This window comes from Larimichthys crocea, chromosome XXIV, assembly GCF_000972845.2.
Source record: "Larimichthys crocea isolate SSNF chromosome XXIV, L_crocea_2.0, whole genome shotgun sequence".
Lineage (NCBI taxonomy): Eukaryota > Metazoa > Chordata > Actinopteri > Sciaenidae > Larimichthys > Larimichthys crocea.
In genome coordinates, this window is record NC_040034.1 from 923,296 (window position 1) to 947,514 (window position 24,219).

At 43.1% G+C, this 24,219-nt stretch overlaps 1 protein-coding gene across 2 annotated transcripts in view; it reads right to left on the reverse strand.

Annotated features, from left to right (window-relative positions):
• stard9 (StAR-related lipid transfer (START) domain containing 9) overlaps positions 1-24,219 on the reverse strand; it is a 51,461-nt gene that overhangs the window by 25,899 nt on the left and 1,343 nt on the right. For both annotated transcript variants that reach the window (XM_027275244.1, XM_027275245.1), the window contains exons 2-3: positions 10,984-11,053; positions 7,615-7,731 (exon numbers count right to left, since the gene is read on the reverse strand). In XM_027275244.1, coding sequence (XP_027131045.1) covers positions 7,615-7,731; positions 10,984-11,053 — 187 coding nt within the window. The remainder of the gene's footprint in view (positions 1-7,614; positions 7,732-10,983; positions 11,054-24,219) is intronic.

Genomic DNA, 24,219 nt, shown 5'->3' on the forward strand with positions numbered 1-24,219 from the left:
TGGAATCAGTTTCGTGTCATCTGTTCCTTTCTAACCCAACGGTGCTGGAAAGGAAAGTTGATCGTCCAAAAGAAGATTAACAAGGATTTCTGATAATACATCAAATATTTATGTTTTTTCTGCTTCTAGCTCCTCAAATGTGAGGGTCTGATGCTGTAAATTGATTTTCTTTGACATTTAAAGACGCAGTCGGAGCTCTGGAGGCTCGTGATGTGCAATTTTCATTGCTGTCTGACAGTTTACGGACCAAACTATTTATCCAAACATAACAAATACTGATTAATCAATAAAGAAAATAACTGTGTTAGCTGCAGCTGTAAAACCCCCCCCACACACACACAAACACCATTTTTCATTTTAAATTATTACTCTGTAGTCTAGCCAACCATGTGCAGACAACAGCCACGTGTTACTAGTAAAAGAGCTGCCACAGCGGCTGTCTTACTCAATGACCTTATAAATCAGCAAACAGGCTCCGTGGTACAGACGTCTAACGCATCATTATTCCTGTGCGCAGGAATCCATTCAACATGCGTGATTATAGGCACATTTGAGCCCAACTGAGGCTGAAACTAACACTTATTTTTATTTTATTAATCTGAGACAGATTAAATACCAAAAATATTCTATTTATTATCATGAATGAGCAAAAAAAATAATTAAAAATCCTCAAATTTCAGGATATGGAAACAGAGTTTGGTCTTTCTGCTGAAGCAATAAGTTTAAAACTCAATCAGTAAATCAGTTTATAGACTAATTGCTTTAGTGCTAAGCCTAACTAACTAGCTGTAGTTAAAAAAGCAGCAATTGGGACGGTCGGGAGCGTAGTGGGTTAAGCGGCCGCCCCGTGTGTGGAGGCTATAGTCCTCGCTGCAGCTGGCCCCCGGTTCGAATCCCGCATCGGACGGCTAATTTGCTGCGTGTCACTTCCTCTCTCTCTGCCCCCTGTCTATCTTCAGTTGTACTATCAATAAAGGCATAAAAGGCCAAAAAAATAATCTTTAAGCAAAAAAAAGCAGCAATTGTTGCAGAAATTTAAGCAAAATATCGAAAACTGGCAAAAACGTGAATTTTAACCAACAGGTGGAATCTACTTTACAAGTTAATGCAATGTTTAAAGTGAAACAGTGAGTTTGTTATGTAACTGTAGCCCAATAAACAGTAACGGTGACAACAAATGTGTGCAAAAGTGTGTGCAGTCCCCCTGGAGTCCGGACCACCAACTGTTGCCCCCCTGCGTCTCGGTCGAATGGAGGCTTAAACACCAAGACAAAAAGCAGCGCCGCCCCTGTCTTGTCCTCATCCTACTATTCAAAAAAACAGACAGACACCCGCTCCTCCTTCAAACACAGAAAATCAATACAGCCCTTGTTAAAGTTGACCCTCTTAAATTCACTCTATGGGGGCTGCGATGAGGCCGAGGGGCTCGACACAAAGAGCAGGATCTTCACTTCACTCCATCTTTGAACTCCACTCTCTCTTTTCTCTTTGTACAACTGCTCCTTTTGTTTTCTCGGGTTTTGACGTCGTTTTGCCTGTTTGATTTCATCAGCGAAACACTTGCTCTGAATAAAACCACAAAGAACGAAGCATGAACTTATTTCAGCCTCTTGAAAGAGTGAAGACACCAGATTTGTCCAGACAAACCACATTAGGCGACGTTAAAAACAATCCTGTCGTTTGTCATCTCTGTCGCACGAAATTAAATCAGCAGTGTTGTCATTTTTTGGCCATTGTGCTCAGCCTACTTTCACAGTCTGCAGCAGCAGCCCCCGCAGCATTGGGAGGTATTTTTGGCCGGACAAAGCAGTTGAGGCGAGAGACAGGTTGCATTATGGGAATGGAAAGGTACTCCAGGATCAAATGAAGCAGAGAGGGGGGGAAAAACAGCCTGGAGATAAAGTGACTGGGCCAGACCTCATAGTAAGCGTGCAGGCTGGTTGGCCGCCTCGAAACACACAGGGGAGAGACTAAACACCTCCATTAACAGGAAGGCGGCTGCCACCAGCAGGTCGCTGCACGTGTGCGTGTGTGTGTGTGACTGGTTTACAGCAAACAGCATCCACAACAGGAACAAAGGCCTCAGAGTTTACTTCCCTCTCTGAGGGGGAACAAAATTTAAAAACAATGTAACAATGAAAAGAGGAAAAGCAGAACATAGATTTCATTCTTGTATAGGAAATAGGTCAGATCCATCAGGTCAAAACAGTGCAAGGAAGGAAGAGTAAAACAACGCTTCGGGGTCAAAAAAAGAAAAGAAAGGGGCTCCAGATATAGCAGAAGGCAAAGGAAGTGACATAAAGTCAATGTATGAATGGCAGATTATAATCCAAAACATGACCTTTTGCACATATCATCCCTCCGATACACACTACTGCCATGTTTACAGCGTCTTTTCATTTGGTAATTTATGATCCAGCCTTCCAGGGAAGCATTAACGGTGATTTCTGCGTGCACGATACTCTCGTCTGCTAAATATCCAAATAAAACGCACCGTCAGGCTCGTGCCGAGACTCAAATTTCAAGCGATATATCCGGAGACGAGAGAGTGCGCAGGCGAGTTCAAACCGAGCGATGACACGTAGAGAGATATTATCTTGTAAAATTCTGCTCCACGGAAAGGAAAGTTGAAATGTCACGTGTGCGTCGAGCTAAGCTGGACCAGACGTCTCCGAGGGAAAATGAGGAAACTGTTTTTTTTTTTTGAAACATGGGAAACAGTTTGTTTTCCAAAGTGGCGGCCTTAGTTGGTGGCCCGGCCAAAAAGTGGGTGAGAAACGTAAAGAAAGAAGAAAGACAGGATGATAAAAGACAGACTGACAACAGTGAAAACGTAATGGTGTAATGTCTCTGTAATGAGTTAGGTCCTGTAATCACTGGCTGTGGAAAATGCCAATTTCTGGTCTGGTTTTATGTGGCCTGCTCTACACTAAACCCTGGAGAAGTATTTACGTGCCATGTGCGTATGTGTGTGTGTGTGTGTAAATGTGTGTAAGATGTTGTCAAGGGTGATGGCAAAAGGCCAGACGAACAAAGTGGAGCACGTTGCCACATTTAAGGCTTCTCGTTGCTTTCTGCCAGGTTTGACGCAACCAAAGAGGAACAAGATGTATTTTCCCCTCCGCAAAAACCACTCTCACTAGGAGGACGAAGACGGGAGAGTGTAAAAGCGAAGTGCAAGACGAGATGCAACTTCCCACCCCCCGAAACTTTTCACGTCCAGGACAGCTGCAGAAGAAAGTGAGAGTCCCTCGGTTCACGTCCCGTGCTCTCAAACTGGGTTACACAAACAAAAACAGCTGCTTTTCTCAAAAAGAAAGATCATTTTCCCTGACTTCCTGTTAGGAATATGAGTGAGTGATTGAGAGGTGAAAAGAGGGAGAAGAAATGTGGAGAGGACACAGACATGGAGGCAGAGACACAGAGGAAGCTGTTTGGCTGGAGTTCAACAACGCTCTCGTTTGTCACACTTGGACAGGATTTGTAGGTCAAATTAGCATGGAAGGCCTGCGAGAGAGAGAGAGAGAGGGAGGGAGGAAGGACGGAGAGAGACAGAGATGTGCAGGCCAAACAGATAGGCTGCTCCTCATTACTCAGGCCTCCCTACACATGGGAATGAAGGGCAGTGGGGAATGAAAGAAAAAAGAGGAGGAACAACAGAGGACAGGAAAGAGAACAAAACATGAAGGCCGGGGACTCTGTGGCAGCGCATTCCTCTTTTTTTTTCCAGGGCACACTCTCTATCGCGGCTGACACCGGGGCAAAGGCTAGACCTAAAACAAATAAATAAAACCATATCTGGTGAGACTTTGGGGGATTTGCCGCTCCTCCCCAAAGCACAACATGAGATGACTCCTGCAGCTTTTCAGACTGATGGGACCCGTGTTGTGAAATCCATGAGGTACCGTGCTGCAGTCAAGATTCCTTCACTGGGGAACAAACTGGCACACGTCACGACAGTTTGACATGAACTCAGCACTATTGGATGTCACTTGAGGACCCACGCCCATCTGTTAGTCTGTGAATGTTTCAGTTTTGTGTTATTTAATGTATATTTTCCTGTGATGAGCCTGATGAGGATAAGCAATTACAGATAATGGATGGATAATATATATTTCTAATTACGTTTCCAGGCGTTAGCACAACTCAGAGAGCACATACATCCACAAAGACTGCAAAAAGCCCTTTTAAATTAAGTTAATTAGCTAAATAAATGTATGAGCAGCTATGAGGGGAAAAAACAAATATAAAAATGTTTAAATGCCCTAATGTTAAGAAATCATTCCAGGATATTATTCTGAATGCCCTAATGTTAAGAAATCATTCCAGGATATTATTCTGAAATCTGTAAACTAAGAGACAAAAAAACACTGACAGTATAAAGAACGGAGGCGTTTGCACGATGTCAGCCGCAGGTTTCTGTCCTGCAACTTCCACCTCCCAGTTAATCTAAAAATCGGCTAAGACGTGGACCGAATGAAGCCTGGTTGCTCAAACGAGCCATCTGTAACGACACCTACCTGTCAATCAAAGCGTCCACGCGAACAGGTGAGTTGTATATAAATTCACCCTCAGTACAGTTGTCATGAACGGGGAAATTAGTTTTTTGTACCAGGCTGTAAACATGTTTATTTCTGCTGTGAAGTTTTTTAACATGGGGACTTATGGAGACTTCTTCTGGAGCCAGACTCAAGTGGACATTTGAGGAACTGCGGTGAGGAGCTGCATCACGGGCAATACCTGCACTATATTACAAGCATTCAAATGAAAAATATGCAATACCTGCACTATATTACAAGCATTCAAATGAAAAATATGACACAAGCCCCAAACAGAAGTTGCGGAAAAGTGGTTTCCTACTCTCGCAGTCTCTTTTAACAACTCCTCTTATCTTCTGCCTGAAAGCATCGAGTCTGCACATAAATAACAGGTGCTTTTCCTGTATCCATATGGTGCAGATGTCATATTTCTTTGTTGACAGCATGTGGTTTATTCGGTGTCCTGCCTGTAGTTAATTCAACCCAGCCTCGACTGGACTGTGTTGAGGGGGAGTGAGCGCTCACGTGTGCATGTGCACAGAGGAGCTATTCTTCCCCCCCGGTCTGCAGCACCACTGACACACAGACCTAGAAACACTGCGAGCATAATCGAATAACTAACTGCATCGACAGAGGCACGCAGAGAGAAGAAGAAGAGGAGCAGCAGGAGGAGGAGGAGGAGGAGAGGGAAAAACCCCAGCAAGCCGACTCCTTTTGGCAATAAAAAACAGCATTGTGCTCCGAGACGAATCCTCAGCAGTGACGTCTTTGCCCTGAAATTTAACAGCGAAAAATCACTTAGTGAGGCAGCTGTGAGTTTGGCAGGCGAGAGCTGGAGGGGGGTGGAGGGGGGGCTGCAGAGGAACAGTGGACCCCGTGCCCTCTCCTCCTCCTCCTCCTCCTCCTCCTCATCCTCCTCAACCCGAGGAATTCACATCCAGAGTTCCCCTCTTTCTGTGTCAAACCTCTGCTTCTTTTCCGCTTTTCCTCTCCCCCATGTTTCTTACCGTCAGAAATAATAAACAGGCTGAGGTGTTTGTGTTATTAAATAATGGCATAAACTATTTACTGGCTCCATCTAGGCCCCAAAACAAAAAGGCACTAACAGTCCCAGCTCTCTCCTGCATTACCTCAACAGCTGGCTCCCATTATGGATTTAGGGTTTTATGGCTCTTTCACTACGTCTTCTCACCTGGCAGCGCACTTCTCATTCCTCTCGGCTCTAAGATACAACTTAGAAAAAATCTGAGTCTGAGTCTCCCATGCTGTTCTTTCCTTGTGGAGAGCCCTCAGCGACAAAAATGCAACCACGTCTGCACCCCAACATATAGTTTAAGATACCACATTTCTGTCTGCACGGCGATGGAAAAACCAGCACGAGTATCTGGTGTAAACTATCAGTGATGCGTGGACGTGTACAGTTAACGGCACGCTGCAGTGGTGGGGAGGGCTGGGCAGCAGGTCTCTGAGGGGCCCTGGGTGTGGTGGGATAGTGCCGGGCTGGAAAAGCGGGAGTTAAGATCCACTTTCTCCTTGTCTCAGATTGTCTCGGTCTCCTGGGGGAATACAACGCAAAAGACGAATTCGGAGCAAGTTCCTGCTCTGTAAAAAGAAAGTGGAGTGGCCATGAGAAAAATCCAGCACTGGCAGAAACAGCGGCGAGTTAAAAATAAATGTGGTAGTATAACAAGGTAGGAAAGAAACCGAATCTCACTTGAGAGCAGTGAAAGTGAAATGAGGCGACGCGACAAGTGTGGGAAATTAACACCGCGCCCCAACACTGTTTTTGCTTGTGGATAACAAAGCTCTGCACAAAACAGGCCACTTAGCCGGACTCTTTGTGTTCTATAAAGTAATTTGTTTGGGTAAAATAGTTAGAGCGGCTCCACCTGTCACTGTCGATCCATTAATCTGTCTTGTCGACACAATCGCAGCATTTTCTCCTTTCTACGTCAGGGCAGGCCTTCAGAGCCGCCAGAGAAATGCCCGATTCAAATATATTCAACCGTGATGTGATCAGTAAACGGCTGACGTTGTCGTCTTTGTTTAAAAGAGATTATTCTTTGGGTTTCTGGTGCACAGGAAAAGAGGTCAGATTTAAAATCCAGCGGCTCTGTCATTTATGTGGTGTCCTTTTTTCGCCCACCGCGGGTCAACAGAGGAATGTCTTGTGGCAACTAGGCCACTGTGACTGGACACAATCCTGCTGAGGCTGGTTTGCAGCTGAAGCCGGAGAAGAAGAACAGGAAGGAGTGTTGTCTGTTGCTCAGCGAAAGCGTGTAGGCCATCACAGCCTGGTCTTTCTCAAACGTATACAAAGGCGGCACTGACAAGAGGGGAGACAGGCAGCGAGGGAGAAGATTTAACCAGGATGCATGTATCGTGCCGAACAATAAAAAACTTGATGGAAATACAAATGAAGTAATCTAAAAAAAGAAGTCTTTCCTGTAATGGAATTAGGCAGCGCTTCCTCCTGAGCTGCAGCCTCGGTCTCAGGTTTCCAGCAACACCCTCCAATCAAACAACACAAAGATATCTAATCGCCCAATCAAAGCCGGGACATGAAAAGCAAGCTGACTCCAACCGTGCCGTGTCTGATGCAGAAAAGGCTTCTGGGTAACAGATGGGGCTGATATCATATCCCCCCGAGTGGCCGTTTGCGTAAAAACACACACAACATACACACTCCCTCTTGTTGTGGTTTGTCTACAAGGACACCGTTTCCTCTGGGCTCTTTTCTCGCTGCAGAGGTTGTGTGTTTGCTGCCCGGTGTCGACTTGTGGCCGAAGGCTGGACTGGCACAAACTTTGTCTCCAGCCACGAGAAGGCTCGAAAACAAGGTGGTGCAAAGTCAACACTGTGATGTTTTGTGTCAGAGTATCTGTACATGAATCAGGAAAAACACTGTTTATTCTGTCGCAGCGGCAACATGAGAGAATAAGTGGATACCGTGTGTAAACTCTGATGTTCAGGGACCTCTGCAGTCGTTATTAAGTGGGAATATCGTAACAAACCTACCTTTTAGAATACTTATTTAGAATAAGGCCAAGTTTATTCAAACACAGTCGGTCATTACCTCCTCCTGCGAGGCATAGTGGGGGGCTGCGGGGTCCGCCGACCAGTAGCAATAGTCAAAACAGAACTCCAGAAGCTTCTCCCGCGAATCCACGTGACCATCTGTACGTCCGTCCAGCTTCAGGGACAAAAAACACAAGAAGAAAATCACATTAAAACGACTTATACAGCACTTTATGGACAGTGGATACGGTATTATTTTGCATGCTGAAATCCAGAGTATAAAGTCGACATGTGCTTACGTTTAACACAATAAAAAGAGCTACATAAAAACCCTGGTGATAAAAAAAACCCAAACAAAACAGGTACGATAGCTTCTGTTTATTGGAGCGTTATGGCGTGGAATTGCAAGCAAGCTTTTTCCATTCATTAGCAACGCGTTCGCTCCTCCTTTGGTCCTTTAGTCGCCTCACTGCATTAACACTAAACACCTTTCTGCTTACTGCGGGCGAATCCTGAACGGAGGAAAAGATAGCGTGGCAGCATTCGGGCTTGTCCAGACACAGCAGCTGCCACCGGAGGAGGACAGTAGGGCATCTAAACGTTTGTTCTGAATCGCTGCATTCAACCCGGAGAGCCGTATTGTTGTCACCGAGAGCGCCTGACCTGATACTTAGGTAGTCATTTTCAATTTGCAGAAGAAGAAATGCCCCTGAGTGGACAAAAGGTTTGAGGCGGAACACCTCAACTAAACATGTTTTTTCATCGCGGCGTATTTATTTGATGTCGTGTCAGGTTTAAAAGCTTTAATTAAAGTAATGGTCTGCTCCCTTCATTATCAGAAATTTAGATAAATGTGTTTACTATCCAAGCGGCAACCTCTGTGCCTGTAAAGCCAATGCAGAAGTGCCAAAAAACTGCAGTTCCTCAAACGTCCACTTGAGGCTGGCTCCAGAAGTGAGTCAGTCTCCATAAGTCCCCATGTTCAAATGTCCAACTTCACAGCAGAAATAAACATGTTTACAGCCTGGTACAAAAAACAGTTTTGGTCTCTGTAGCTAATTTCTCCGTTCATGACAACTGTACTGAGGGTGAATTTATATACAACTCACCTGTTCACATTATATTAAGGCTTAAAGTTATGCAGGATTAAGAGCGTGGACGCTTTCATTGACAGGTCAGGTCTGCCAATGATCCACGTCTTAGCCGGTTTTTAGATTAGATACCAACAGATTATCAATGCTCAGAGTGTAAATGTCTTTTGTTCGGCCCTCGCTCTTTAATTCTTAAGACCGATGCTAAAACATGATTTTAACAACTCATTTTTTGGCTCATGCGATTCAGTTTTATTGTCAAACTCCATTATAGAGGAGTCATCGGTAGGGATGTAACGATACGCTCAACTCACGACTCGATTCGAGTCACGATTTTTTGTTCACGATACGATTTTTAAAAATCAAAATGAGCTACAGACAAATTCTGACCAAATAAAATTATCTTCTTATTATCTTATTTGTATGAAAAAAAAATCTTTCCTTACAGAAACTCTCAAACAGTTTGTGTTCTCTTATAAAAAGTGCAACTTACATCTTAAACAAACAAAACACATGACAAATATCTGCTTTCTTTAGAAACAATCTCACAGTAAACTGCTGTTAACTGGTGTAATGTGCAGTTTTCGCTCTTGAGGTGGCGTAACGTTACTTTGGCGGCTGATATGCTGCTGCATGTTGCTCATGTTGCCGCTATATGTCGCAGTCTCTTGCAATATTTACATGCTGTTTTGGTTTTGTCTGTCCATTTCTCACGGTTGTATTTACGTATATAGGGAATCCAAAATGCTGGCACACAGGTGATTTCAAACTGCTCGGTGCGTCCTCTATTTCAAAGCTATTTTCTACCGTCGACTTGACGTTGAACAAATGAATCACTAACCAGTGACTTTTTTTTTTTTAAGATAACGTAACCTATTTCTAATTTAAGAAAAAGAACATATCCTACTTCTCTCGCATCCACGAAGAATCGCGATTCATTTTTTCTGTCAACCGATTCGAGTTGTCACGCATTTGTACCGATTTTTAATCGTGTCACGATGCATCGTTACATCCCTAGTCATCGGAGTATCTGGTGAGTTTGGTGTGTGACGGTTCAGTCACAAAAACAGCATCACTGGCGCTGGTTTAGGTTAAACCGCTGTGATTAATGCACTCAGAGAACCTATGTAAGCTGCCTCTCCTTCCTCTAACAGCAGCATTAGGCAACACTAAGCTCTGGGTATCAGTGTTGTTCACAGCAATTAGCTTGCCTGAAAGCATGACTGTTTAACCCCCCCCCAGCACTTTCAGGAAATTCAACAACGGCCTTGCAGTGTACGGGATTAGCCAATAGCAACAACTCTCTCAGCTCGTTTTTATTGTTTTCACACATTTTAATTTAGCTCAGTAGGTCTTTATGGCTTGTGTTACTTGATGTTTTGTTAGTTAGCCGTGCGTTTAATGCCCTTTTAAAATCCACTCCTCTTCTGTTCTCTCCGTTTCAGATCCTCCAAAAAACCCGTCCCACTTTCCATAAATAATTCTTCCCATGAGATCTGCAAGAGCCTCGGAGTCTTGATCCTCTTCCACGGTAGAGAGGGAGGCCATATGCGGTTTCTCTCTGTCACATCATTTGTAATAGATTCTCTCTCCTCCCTCCCCCCGACCCGTCCGACTTCTCTCTATATGTCAGCTTTTAAAACCCCAAATGTAAACAAAAGGGAGCGACCCTGTAGCCGAATGTATGATCAGAAGCAGGCTTCACGTTACATGTGGGGAGGTTGTAGCTGAATTTGAGATTTGAAACGAGTTCAGGGCTGAATGTTTTTAATCTGTTTGCAAGTTTGCATCATCAGGATGGTTGTTTTGACACATTACCCTCACCAAGACCTCTGCATCTACAAGCTGAATCCTTCAAATACACCAAGTTTATCATCTCAACTGATGAAGCACTGTGCACAATAATTACTCCCATGTGTAAAACAACTCTGAAAAGACCTAGACTAACAACTACAACAAAGGGCAAAGCAAAAATTACAACATGTAGTATGAAACACGACTGACTGTTCTTCTCTTGCAATTAAGATTATTATTAACAAAGCCTGGAGCCTGATTCAGTGTTCACACACTAAAGCGACTGTATTTTATTTACCCGTGTGTGGTGTGTGTGTGTGTGTGTGTGTCTGTGTGTGTGTGTGACCTCAACACATTTAATAAACAACGGTGACGTCAAGCAAGAAAAGGCTGATCCAAGCCTGTAAACATCCTGTTGCTCCAACAGATACACGCTACTCCCAATTCACCCAGAAGACACACGTATCTGAACGTATCTGTGGCAGCTGATCTGGATGTTTTGCAGCTGACCTGGATGTTTTCCACTCTCACGTCTTACTCACCTTTGCATTTCGGATCTTCACAAACTTGTCCTCCACTTGTACGGCCAGCCTTCCTCCATCCGCGCTCTCCCTGCGAGCGGAGAAGAGAAACGTCAGCCTCCGTAAACATTCGTGTGTGTGTGTGTGTAGACGTGTAAATAAATGACGATGAATGTTTATGAGGAGTCGGATCAGAGAAACTTTAGCACATGCTTCCAATAAATAAATAAAAAGGGACGGTATCAGTATTGATCAGTGTCTCCCGCTCTTGAATGAAAAACCAGACAGAGATTTAACAAAGGATTCAACACCGTACAGACACGTTTAAAATCCTCTTTGTGTGTCCAGATACATTTGGGTTAGTTCCACTTGACTTGAGGCTATCACATGGCAGTTAACACAATGAATCTGTGTGTGAGAGTGTGTGTGAGTGTATGTGTGTGTGTGTGTACATGAATTCAAATGAAAACAGATCCTCGCGCACTCCAGAAAAACTTCCCTCATCATGAGGCAGCTTGGGCCGTTTCCACAAAAGTCGAGAGCGTGCATGAGTGTGTACAATGCAGACCAGTGTGTGTGTGTGTGTGTGTGTGTGTGTGCGTGTGTGTAAAACAAGGTCAACTCGGCAACGTGCGCTTCAGCAGCTGGACTGGAGCGCATCTGATGCAACACATGCGAAAGTGGAGGCAATCACAACACGGAGAGAGAGCTGCGGAGTGAATTTCGATCTCCAGGAGCGATAATGACGCCGAACGCCGCCCGGAGTGCGCAAAAAAACACTCACGTCTCTGCGGTGGGTGGGTTTTGGAGAGGGGGGGTGGCTGTTGTAATCGCCAGCTCTCCCTGTGCTTCACCACGCGGGGTTCATTTTTTTGCCAACCCCAGCAGCGGGGCCCAACCCAAAACCACCAACCTTCTATCTCGGGCTGTAACTTAAGCACGGAGGAGAGGACGGTGGAAAATAGTAGACCTCATAAAAAAAAAGTGTTCTGATACAAACCTAAGATCAACATCTGACATGTTTCCTGCACATGTGAGAGGCCGCTGAAGCCTGATGCTCAATTAAAACAAAGAGAAACTCACTTAATGAGGAATGCAGCTGACCAGGCCGGAGTTAATGTTATCTGCAAGCTTTTCCTCCCACATGTAGGTAAAAGGATCCTCGCTTAGCGAGACTGTCAAAAACCCAGAAATCAGGAAGCTGTGAAACATTTATTTATAAGAAATTCTTTTGTTATGCAAAACACCAGCTGAAAGAATCATTGTCCGGCCCTCCGCAGCCTGAATGATGCTTTGTTATGGTACTGTAGTGGCCTTCAGATTTAAAAGACCCCTGCAAACATCCTGCAGGACTTCAATGTAAGTCTGATTTATACCCCCCAGATCCTGAAGACCTGTTATTCAACATGTTGCAGCAATTTGCCCGTTAATGTAAATGGGTTGCTCCAGTGGAGCAAAGCAACTTCACAGCCTTCCCTGTGCTGTACTTTGCTACTTCAGCACTGTAAAAACAAAAGTGAGAGCTCTGAATCCACCAAATGAAGGGAATGGGTTTAACTCGAACTATCACGGGTAAACAACATCATCTGACTTGATCTTCTCTCCTTTGTTTTCATGTTATGAGATCAACCTCTTTAACCGCTCCTTAAGTCATCACAAACTTCTTTAGAGGGAAACAAAAGGCGCCAATGAAAGATTGAATCTTACATGAATTATGCAAATAAGACATCTTTATGGAGTATTTCCACAGAGTCTGGGGTTGAACACGAGCGCAAACTGAGCTGAAACAAGCGGACACATGCTGTAACGTCCATTCTTTAACAGTGAACATTTTGTCAATACAAATGATTTATGTTGTCTGGAAAAACTATATAAAATTAAAAAGATATTCAGATTATCATACTGTCATATCCACCTGCCTCATGCAACACAACCGCTTGTATCATCCATCTACAGATAGATCCACACGTGCATATATATCAATATTTATGCAAATACATGCAACTTTCAAATGTGTATATAGTTTTTTTTTTTTATGTTTCTGCGTCTACCTGTCATGTCCTTTGTCTTTTAAACTGTACTTATGTCTACACCTGTAAGTGTGTACACACACCTGGCCAATAAAGCTGATCCTGATTAAAATTGTTGCCACCCTAATTAATAAACTAATTGTTTTAGCTCTAATAATGTTGTTTTAACCCTAAATCTAAGAGAAAACTGGATGTTAAGCTGTGAATACTTTGGGTTTATCCTGCAAACTTTAGACTTTGGTAACTTGTTGATTGCAGATTACTGAACTATCAATAAGTCAAGCCAACTTGATTTATTATTAGTTACTCTAATTAATAAACTAATTGTTTTAGCTCTAAACTCTAAACTAATGAGGGGAAAACTGGATGTTAAGCTGTAAATACTTTGGGTTTATCCTGCAAACTTTAGACTCTGGTAACTTGTTGATAGTTTGCATTCCTATTTCAGTGCAGATTACTGAACTAATGATAAGTCAAGTCAACTTGACTTATTATTAGTTACTCTAATTGATAAACTAATTGTTTTAGCTCTAAACTCTAAACTAATGAGGGGAAAACTGGATGTTAAGCTGTGAATACTTTGGATTTATCCTGCAAACTTGTTGATAGTTTGCATTATTTCTCTGCAGATTACTGAACTAATGATGAGCCAAGCCAACTTGACTTATTATTAGTTACTCTAATTAATAAACTAATTGTTTTATTACTAATTATGTTTTTTAAACCCTAAAACAGAGAAAACTGGATGTTAAGCTGTGAATACTTTGGGTTTATCGAGAAAACTGGATGTTAAGCTGTGAATACTTTGGGTTTATCTTGCAAACTTGTTGATAGTTTGCATTATTTTAGTGCAGATTACTGAACTAATAATAAGTCAAGCCAACTTGACTTATTATTAGTTACTCTAATTAATAAACTAATTGTTTTAGCTCTAATTATGTTGTTTTTAACCCTAAAACTAAGAGAAAAATGGATGTTAAGCTGGATTTATCTTGCAAACTTGTTGATAGTTTGCATTATTTCAGTGCAGATTACTTATAATGAACTAATAATTAAAGTCAGACATGTATGCATGTGTAGACACAGGTTTGCAGCACTGACAGTTGTCACCATGTGCAGCACTGCACACTGTTTCAAAGAGCTAACGAGTTAGCCCAACGTTCGTGTCATGTTGTGACTGATAACCCACGCCATCTGTTAGTCTGTGATGAATGTTTCAGTTTTGTGGTTATTTTAATGTAGTATCTTTCCTGTGATGTCCCCGATTGGGGAAGCAACTTACAGATAATGGTGGATAATATATTATTGTCTCTGTACGTTGCAGGCGTTAGCAAACTCCGAGAGCACTACATCCAACAAAGACTGCAAAAAGTCCCTTTTTAAAATTAAGTTAATTAGTCTAAAATAAGTATGTAGCAGCGTATGTGGGCAACAAAACTAATTATAAAAATTTAAATGCCCTAATGTAAGAAATCATTCCCAGGATATTAGTCTGAAATCTCATCAACTCAACTCAACTTAATTTATAAGCCCTTAAAAACAGCTGAGCTGACACAAACGTGCGTGTAACATAAAATAGAAATGAACTAGAGACCCCACATAGAAAACCAAGGACAATATAAAAACATAAGATAACGATTTACAACAATAAGCAACGTAAAGCAACAAGAACCACAATCTGCACTAAAGACAAAAAAACCTGACCAGTATAAAGAACGGAGGCGTTTGCACTGATGTCAGCCGCAGGTTTCTGTCCTGCCACTTCACCTCCCAGTTAATCTAAAAATCGGCTGAGACGCGGACCGATGAAGCTGGTTGCTCAAAACAAACGTCCGTAATCACACCTACCTGTCATCAAACCGTCCACGCGAAAACAGGTGAGTTGTATATAAAATCACCCTCAGTACAGTTGTCATGAACGGGGAAATAAGTTTTTTGTACCAGGCTGTGTAAACATGTTTAGTTCTGCTGTGAAGTTTTTAACATGGGGACTGTCTTCTGGAGCCAGCCTCAAGTGGACGTTTTGATGGCAACTGCGGTGAAGAAGCTGATCATGGGCAATACCTGCACTATATTACAAGCATTCAAATGAAAAAATATGGACACAAGCCTCCAAACGAAGTCGCGGAAAAAGTGGTTTTCCTACTCCGCAGTCGCTCTTTTAACAAATTCCTCTTATCTTTCTGCCTGAAAGCATCGAGTCTGCCAATAAATAACAGGTGCTTTTCCTGTATCCTATATGGTGCAGATCTCCATTATTTTCTTTGTGACAAGCATGTGGTTTATTCGGTTGTCTGCCTGTAGGTAATTCAACCCAGCCTCGAACTGGATGTGTTGAGGGGGAGTGAGCGCTCACGTGTGATGTGACACAGAGACTATTCTTCCCCCCCGGTCTGCAGCACCACTGACACACAGCCTAGAAACCCTGCGAGCATAATCGAATAACTAACTGCATCGCACAGAGGGCACGCAGAGAGAAAGAAGAAGAAGAGGAGCAGCAGGAGGGGGGAGGAGAGGTGAGAGGGAAAAACCCCAGCAAGCCGACTCCTTTTGGCAATAAAAAACAGCATGTGCTCCGAGCGAATCCTCAGCAGTGACGTCTTTGCCTGAATTTAACAAGCGCGAAAACAATCACTTAGTGAGGCAGCTGTGAGTTTTGGCAGGCGAGAGCTGGAGGGGGGTGGAGGGTGCAGAGGAGACAGTGGACCCCGTGCCCCTCTCCTCCTCCTCCTCCTCCTCCTCCTCTCCTCCTCTCCTCAACCCGAGGAATTCACAAGCAAGGTTCCCCTCTTTCGTGTTCAAACCTCTGCTTCTTTTCCGCTTTTTCCTCTCCCCCATGTTCTTACCTCAGAAAACACATAACAGGCTGCGGTGTGTGTTATTAAATAATGGGCATAAAATACTATTTACTGGCTCCATCTAGGCCCCAAAACAAAAAGTGCACTAACAGTCCAGTTCTCTCCTGCATTCCTCAACCGCTGGCTCCCATTATGGATTCTGGGTTTTACGGCTCTTTCACTACGTCCTTCTCACTGGCAGCGCACTTCTCATTCCTCTCGGCTCTAAGATACAACTGAAAAAGTCTCAGTCTCCCATGCTGTTCTTTCCTTGTGGAGAGCCCTCAGCGACAAAAATGCAACCACGTCTGCACCCCAACATATGTTTAGATAACCACATTTCTGTCTGCACGGCGATGGAAAAACCAGCACGAGTATCTGGTGTAAACATACCAGTGAGCGTGGACGTGTTACAGTAACGGCACGCTTGCAGTGGTGGGGAGGCGTGGCAAGCAGGTTCTTGAGGGGCCTGGTGTGGGGGTGGGATAGTGCCGGGCTGGAAAAAGCGGGAGTTAAGACCACTTTCTCCTTTCTCTCGATTGTCTCGGTCTCCTGGGGGAATTACCAACGCAAACCGACGAATTTCGGAAGCAAGTTCCTGCTCTGTAAAAAGAAAGCGAGTGGCCATGAGAAAAATCCAGCCCTGGCAGAAACCAGGGCGGCGAGTTTAAAACTATAAATGTGGTTGTATAACAAGGTGGAAAAAGAAAACCGAATCTCACTTGAGAGCAGTGAAAGTGAAATGAGGCGACGCGACAAGTGTGGGAAATTAACGCCGCGCCCCAACACTGTTTTGCTTTGTGGGATAACCAAGCTCTGCACCAAAAACAGGCCACTTAGCCGGACTCTTTGTGTTCTATAAAGTAATGTTTTTGGTAAATAGTTAGGACTGGCGGCTCCACCTGTCACTGTCGTCCATTAATCTGTCTGTGTCGACACAATCGCAGCATTTTCCTTTCGTACGTCAGGGCAGCCTTCAGAGCCGCCACGAGAAAGTCCGATTCAAATATATTTCAACCGTGTGTGTCAGTAAACGGCTGACTTTGTCGTCTTTGTTAAAAGAGATATTCTTGGGTTTCTGGTGCACAGGAAAAGGAGGTCAGATTTAAAAATCCAGCGGCTCTGTCATTTTATGTGGTGTCCTTTTTTGCCCACCGCGGGTCAACAGAGGAATGTCTTGTGGCAACTAGGCACTGTGACTGGACACCAATCCTGTGAGGGCTGGGTTTGCAGCTGAAAGCCGGAGAGAAGAACAGGAAGGAGTGTTGTCGTGCTCGCGCAAGCGTGTAGGCCATCCACGCCTGGTCTTTCTCAAAACGTAACAAAGGCGCATGCACCAGAGATGGAGACAGGCCAGCGATGGGAGAAGATTTAACCGGATGCATGTATCGTGCCGAACAATAAAAAACTTGAAAAGTAATCTAAAAAGGAGTCTTTCCTGTAATGAATTAGGCAGCGCTTCCTCCTGAGCTGCAGCCTCGGTCTCAGGTTTCCAGCAACACCCCTCCAATCACACAACACCAAAAGATATCTAATCGCCCAATCAAAGCCGGGACGAGAAAAGCAAGCTGACTCCAACCGTGCCTGTCTGATGCAGAGAGGCTTCTGGGTAACAGATGGGCTGATATCATATCCCCCGAGTGGGCCGTTTTGCGTAAAAAAAACACCAACAACAACATACACACTCCCTCTTGTTGTGGTTTGTCTACAAGGACACCGTTTCCTCTGGGCTCTTTTCTCGCTGCAGAGGTTGTGTGTTTGCTGCCTCGACTTGTGGCCGAAGGCTGGACTGGCACGAACTTTGTCTCCAGCCACGAGAAGGCAACGAAAACAAGGTGGTGCAAGTCAACACTGTGATGTTTTGTTCAGAATCTACTCGAGTATCTGTACTGAATCAGGAAAAACACTGTTTCTTCTGCAGAGCAGCAACGGATACCGTGTGTAAACTCTGATGTTGTAGGGACCTCTGCAGTCTTTATTAAGTGGGAATCGTACAAAACTACCTTTTAGAATACTTATTAGAATAAGGCCAAGTTTATTTAAACACAGTCGGTCATTACTCCTCCTGCGAGGCATAGTGGGGGGCTGCGGGGTCCGCCGACCAGTAGCAATAGTCAAAACAAAACTCCAGAAGCTTCTCCCGCGAATCCAGTGACCATCTGTACGGTCCGTCCAGCTCAGGGACAAAAACACAAGAAGAAAATCACGTTAAAACGACTTATCTACAGACTTTATGGACAGTGGATAGGTATTATTTGCATGCTGAAATCCAGAGTATAAAGTCGACATGTGCTTACGTTTACACCATAAAAAGAGCTCATAAAAACGATAAAAAAAAGCAGGTACGATAGCTTCTGTTTATTGGAGGTTATGGCGGGAATTGCAAGCAAGCTTTTTCCATTCATTAGCAACACGTTCGCTCCTCCTTTGTTCCTTTAGCGCCTCACTCGCATTAACACTAAACACCTTTCTGCTTACTGCGGGGACGAACGAGGAAAAGATGCACGGCAGCATTCGGGCTTGTCCAGACACAGCAGCTGCCACGGAGGAGGACAGTGGGCATCTAACACGTTTGTTCTGAATCGCTGCATTCAACCGGAGAGGCCTAGTTGTTGTCACCGAGCGCCTGACCTGATACTTAGGTGTTCATTTTCAATTGAGAAGAAGAAATGCCCCTGAGTGGACAAAAGGTTTGAGGCGGAACACCTCAACTAAACATGTTTTTTTCCATTGCGGCGTATTTATTTGATGTCGTTGTCAGGTTTAAAGCTTAATTATAAACTATAGTAATGAATTGCTCCTTCATTATCAGAAATTTAGATCAATGTGTTTACTATCCAAGCGGGGCAACCTCTGTGCCTGTAAAGCCAATGTGGAAGTGCCAAAAACTGCAGTTCTCTCAAACGTCCACTTGAGGCTGGCCAGAAGTGAGTCACTCCATAAGTCCCCATGTTCAAATGTCCAACTTATAAACATGTTTCAAGCCTGGTAAAAAAACAGTTTTGGTCTCTGTAGCTAATTTCCCCGTTCATGACAACTGTACTGAGGGTGAATTTATATACAAACTCACCTGTTCACATTATATTAAGGCTTAGTTTATGCTAGGATTAAGCGGGACGCTTTGATTGCAGATATGGGTCGCAGACGGTTTGTTTGAGTACCAGGCCCGGTCTGCCAATGATCCTGTTTAGGTTTTAGTATTCACTTCGAGATACAACAGATTATCAATACTCAGATGTAAATGTCTTTTGTTCGGCCCTCGCCTCTGTTCTTAAGACGGATGCTAAAACATGATTTTAACAACTCATTGTTCGCTCATGAGATTCTGTTTTATTGTCAGACTCCATTATAGAGGAGTCAACGGTAGGGATGTAACGATACGCTCAACTCACGACTCGATTCGAGTCACGATTTTTTTGTTCACGATACATTTTTTAATCTAAATGAGCTACAGACAAATTATGACCAAATAAAATGATTCTTTTTATTTGTAGGAAAAAAATCTTTCTTTACAGAAAAAACAGTTTGTGTTCTCTTAAAAAGTGCAACTTAATCTTAAACAAACAAAACACATGACAAATATCTGCTTTCTTTAGAAACAATCTCACAAGTAAACTGTGGTGTAGTAAGTTTTCGCTCCCGAGGTGGAGTAATTACTTTGGCGGCTGATACGCTGCTGCATGTTGCTCGTGTTGCCCTATATGTCGCAGTCTCTTGCAAATTTACATGCTGTTTGGTTTTGTCTGTCCATTTCCTACGGTTGATTTGCGTATATAGGGATCCAAAATGGCCACACAGGTGATTTAAAGCGCTCAGTGCGTCCTCGATTTCAAAGCTATTTCTTACCGTCGACTTGACGTCTGACGTTGAAAAAATGAATCACCACCAGTGACTTTTTTTTAAGATAAGGTAACCTATTTCTAATTAAGAAAAAGAACATATCCTACTTCTCTCGCATCCGCAAGAATCGCGATTCATTTTCTTTTGTCAACTGATTCGAGTCGTCACGCATTTGTACGCGATTTTTAATCGTGTCACGATGCATCTTACATCCCTCATCGGAGTATCTGGTGAGTTTGGTGAGTGTCGGTCAGTCACAAAAAACGCATCACCGGCGCTGGTTTAGGTTAAACCGCTGTGATGAATGCACTCAGAGAACCTATGTAAACGGCCTTTCCTTCCTCTAACAGCAGCATTAGGCAACACTAAGCTCTGGGTATCAGTGTTGTTCACAGCAATTGGCTTCCTGAAAGCATGACGGTTTTAACCCCCCCCAGCACTTTCGGAAATTCAACAACGGCCTTGCAGGTACGGGATTACCAATAGCAACAACTCTCTCAGCTCGTTTATGTTTCACACATTTTAATTTAGCTCAGTAGGTCTTTATTGCTTGTGTTACTTGATGTTTTGTTAGTTAGCCGTGCGTTTAATGCCCTTTAAAATCCACTCCTCTTCTGTTCTTCCATTCAGATCTCCAAAAAACCCGTCCCACTTTCCATAAATAATTCTTCCCATGAGATCTGCAAGAGCCTCGGAGTCTTGATCCTCTTCCACGGTAGAGAGGGAGGCCATATGCGGTTTCTCTCTGTCACATCATTTGTAATAGATTCTCCTCCCCCCGACCGCCCGACTTCTCTCTATATGTCAGCTTTTAAAACCCCAAATGTAAACAAAAGGGAGCGACCCTGTAGCCGAATGATGATCAGAAACAGGCTTCACGTTACTTGTGGGGAGGTTGTAGCTGAATTTGAGATTGAAAGAGTTCAGGGCTGAATGTTTTTAATCGTTTGCAAGTTTGCATCATCAGGGATGGTTGTTAATGTTTACACATTACCCTCACCAAGACCTCTGCATCTACAAGCTGAACCCTTCAAACACCAAGTTTATCATCTCAACTGATGAAGCACTGTGCACAATAATTACTCCCAGTGTTAAACAGCTCTGAAAGACCAGACTAAACAACTACAACAAAGGGCAAAGCAAAAATTACAACATGTGTATGAAACACGACTGACTGTTCTTCTCTTGCAATTAAGATTATTATTACAAAGCCTGGAGCCTGATTCAGTGTTCACACACTAAAGCGACTGTATTTATTACCTGTTGTGTGTGTGTGGTGTGTGTGTGTGTGTGTGTGACCTCAACACATTTAATAAACAACGGTGACGTCAAGCAAGAAAAGGCTGATCCGCCTGTAAACATCCTGTTGCTCCAACAGATACACGCTACTCCCAATTCACCCAGAAGACACACAGATATGTACCGAACGTATCTGTGGCAGCTGATCTGGATGTTTTGACAGCTGATCTGGATGTTTTCCGATGACTCGCGCGTCTTACTCACCTTTGCATTTCGGATCTTCACAACTTGTCCTCCACTTGTACGGCCAGCCTCCTCCATCCGCGCTCTCCCTGCGAAGCGGAGAAGAGAACGTCAGCCTCCGTAAACATTCGTGTGTGTGTGTGTGTGGACGTGTAAATAAATGACGATGAATGTTTATGAGGAGCAGATCAGAGAAAACTTTAGCACATGCTCCAATAAATAAATAAAAAAGGGACGGTATCAGTATTGATCAGTGTCTCCCGCTCTTGAATGAAAGACCAGACAGAGATTTAACAAAGGATTCAACACCGTACAGACACGTTTAAAATCCTTTTTGGTGTTCCAGATACATTTGGGTTAGTTCCACTTGACTTGAGGCTATCACATGCAGTTAACACAATGATCTGTGTGTGAGAGTGTGTGTGTGTGTGTACATGAATTCAAATGAAAACAGATCCTCGCGCACTCCAGAAAAAACTTCCCTCATCATGAGGCAGCTTGGGCCGTTTCCACAAAAGTCGAAGCGTGCATGAGTGTGTACAAGGAACCAGTGTGTGTGTGTTGTGTGTGTGCGTGTGTGTAAAACAAGGTCAACTCGGCAACGTGCGCTTCAGCAGCTGGACTGGAGCGCATCTGATGCAACACAATGCGAAAGTGGGGCAATCACAACACGGAGAGAGAGCTGCGGATGAATTTCGATCTCCAGGAGCGTAATGACGCCGAACGCCGCCCGGAGCGCAAAAAAAACACTCACGTCTCGCGGTGGGTGGGTTTTGGAAGGGGGGGGGTGGGGGGGACGGCTTTGTAATCGCCAGCTCTCCGTGCTTCACCACGCGGGGTTCGTTTTTTGCCAACCCCAGCAGCGGGGCCCAACCCAAACCCCAACCTTCTATCTGGGCTGTAACTTAAGCACGGAGGAGAGGACGGTGGAAAATAGTAGACCTCATAAAAAAGAAGTGTTCTGATACAAACCTAAGATCAACATCTGACATGTTTCCTGCACATGTGAGGCCGCTGAAGCCTGATGCTCAATAAACAAAAGAGAAACTCTTAATGAGGAATGCAGCTGACCAGGCCAGGTTAATGTTATCTGCAAGCTCTTACTCCCACATGTAGGTAAAAGATCCTCGCCTAGCGAGACTGTCAAAAACCCAGAAATCGGAAGCTGTGAAACATTTATTTTAAGAAATTCTTGTTATGCAAAACACCAGCTGAAAGAAACATTGTCCGGCCCTCCGCAGCCTGAATAATGCTTTGTTATGGTACTGTAGTGGCCTTCAGATTTAAGACCCCTGCAAACATCTGCAGGACTTCAATGTAAGTCTGATTTATACCCCCAGATCCTGAAGACTGTTATTAACATGTTGCCAGCAATTTGCCCGTTAATGTAAATGGGTTGCTCCAGTGGAGCAAGCAACTTCACAGCCTTCCCTGTGTTACTTTGCTACTTCACGCACTGTAAAAACAAAGCAGAGCTGAATCACCAATGCGGAAGGGTAACAACTCTAACACCGCAATACATGCTGACGGCGGACGGGTAAACAAACATCACTGACTTGATCTTCTTCTCTTTGTTTCTGTTATAGATCAACCTCTTTACCGCCCTTAAGTATCACAACTTCTTAGAGGGAAACAAAAGGGCCAATGCTAGATTGAATCTTACATGAATTATGCAAATAAGAATCTTTATGGAGTATTTCCACAAAGAGTCTGGGGTTGAACAGAGCGCAAACTGAGCTGAAACAAGCGGACACATGCTGTAACGTAATTCTTTAAAGTGAACATTTTGTCAATACAAATGATTTATGTGTCTGGAAAAACTATAAAATTCAAAAGTATTCAGATTATCATACTGTCATATCCACCTGCCTCCACCGCTTGTATCATCATCTACAGATAGATCCACACGTGCATATATATCAATATTTATGCAAATACATGCAACTTCAAATGTGTATATAGTTTTTTATGTTTAGTTGTCGTCTACCTGTCATGTCCTTTGTCTTTTAAAACTGTACTTTGTCTACACCTGTATGTGTGTAACACACCTGGCCAATAAAGCTGATCCTGATTAAAATGTTGCAACCTCATTAATAAACTAATTGTTTTAGCTCTATAATGTTGTTTTAACCCTAAACTGAGAAAACTGGATGTTAAGCTGGAACTTTGGTTTATCCTGCAAACTTTACTCTGGTAACTGTGTTGATAGTTTGCATATTTCGTGCAGATTACTTAATAATAATATAGGTCAACTTGACTTATTATTAGTTACTCTAATTAATAAACTAATTGTTTCTTAAGCTCTAAAATTTTTTAACCTAAACTAAGAGAAACTGGATGTTAAGCTATCCTGCAAACTTTAACTCTGGTAACTTGTTGTAGTTGTTTGCATTATTTCAGTGCAGATTACTGAACTATGATTAAGTCAAGCCAACTTGACTTATTATTAGTTACTCTAATTAATAAACTAATTGTTTTAGCTCTAAAACCCTAAACTAATGAGAGAAAATGATGTTAAGCTGTGAATACTTGGGTTTATCTTGAAACTTTAGACTCTGGTAACTGTGATGTGTTGCATTATTTCATGCAGATTACTTAACTAATAATGAAAGTCACGCAACTTACTTATTATTAGTTACTCAATTAATAAACTAATTGTTTCTTTAAGCTTCTAAAAAACTAATGAGGAAACTGGATGTTAAGCTGTGAATACTTGGGTTTATCTGCAAACTTAGACTCTGGTAACTTGTTGATAGTTTGCATTATTTCGTGCAGATTACTTAACTAATAATGAAAGTCAAGCCAACTTGACTTATTATTAGTTACTCTAATAATAAAAACTATTGTTTCTTTAAGCTCTAATATGTTGTTTTAACCCTAAAACTAAGAAAAAACTGGATGTTAAGCTATCCTGCAAACTTTACACTCTGGTAACTTGTTGATAGTTTGCATTATTTCTGTGCAGATTACTTGACTAATAATAGTCAAGTCCCTTGACTTATTATTAGTATCTACTAATAAAAACTAATTGTTTTAGCTCAAACTCTAAACTAATGAGGGGACAACAC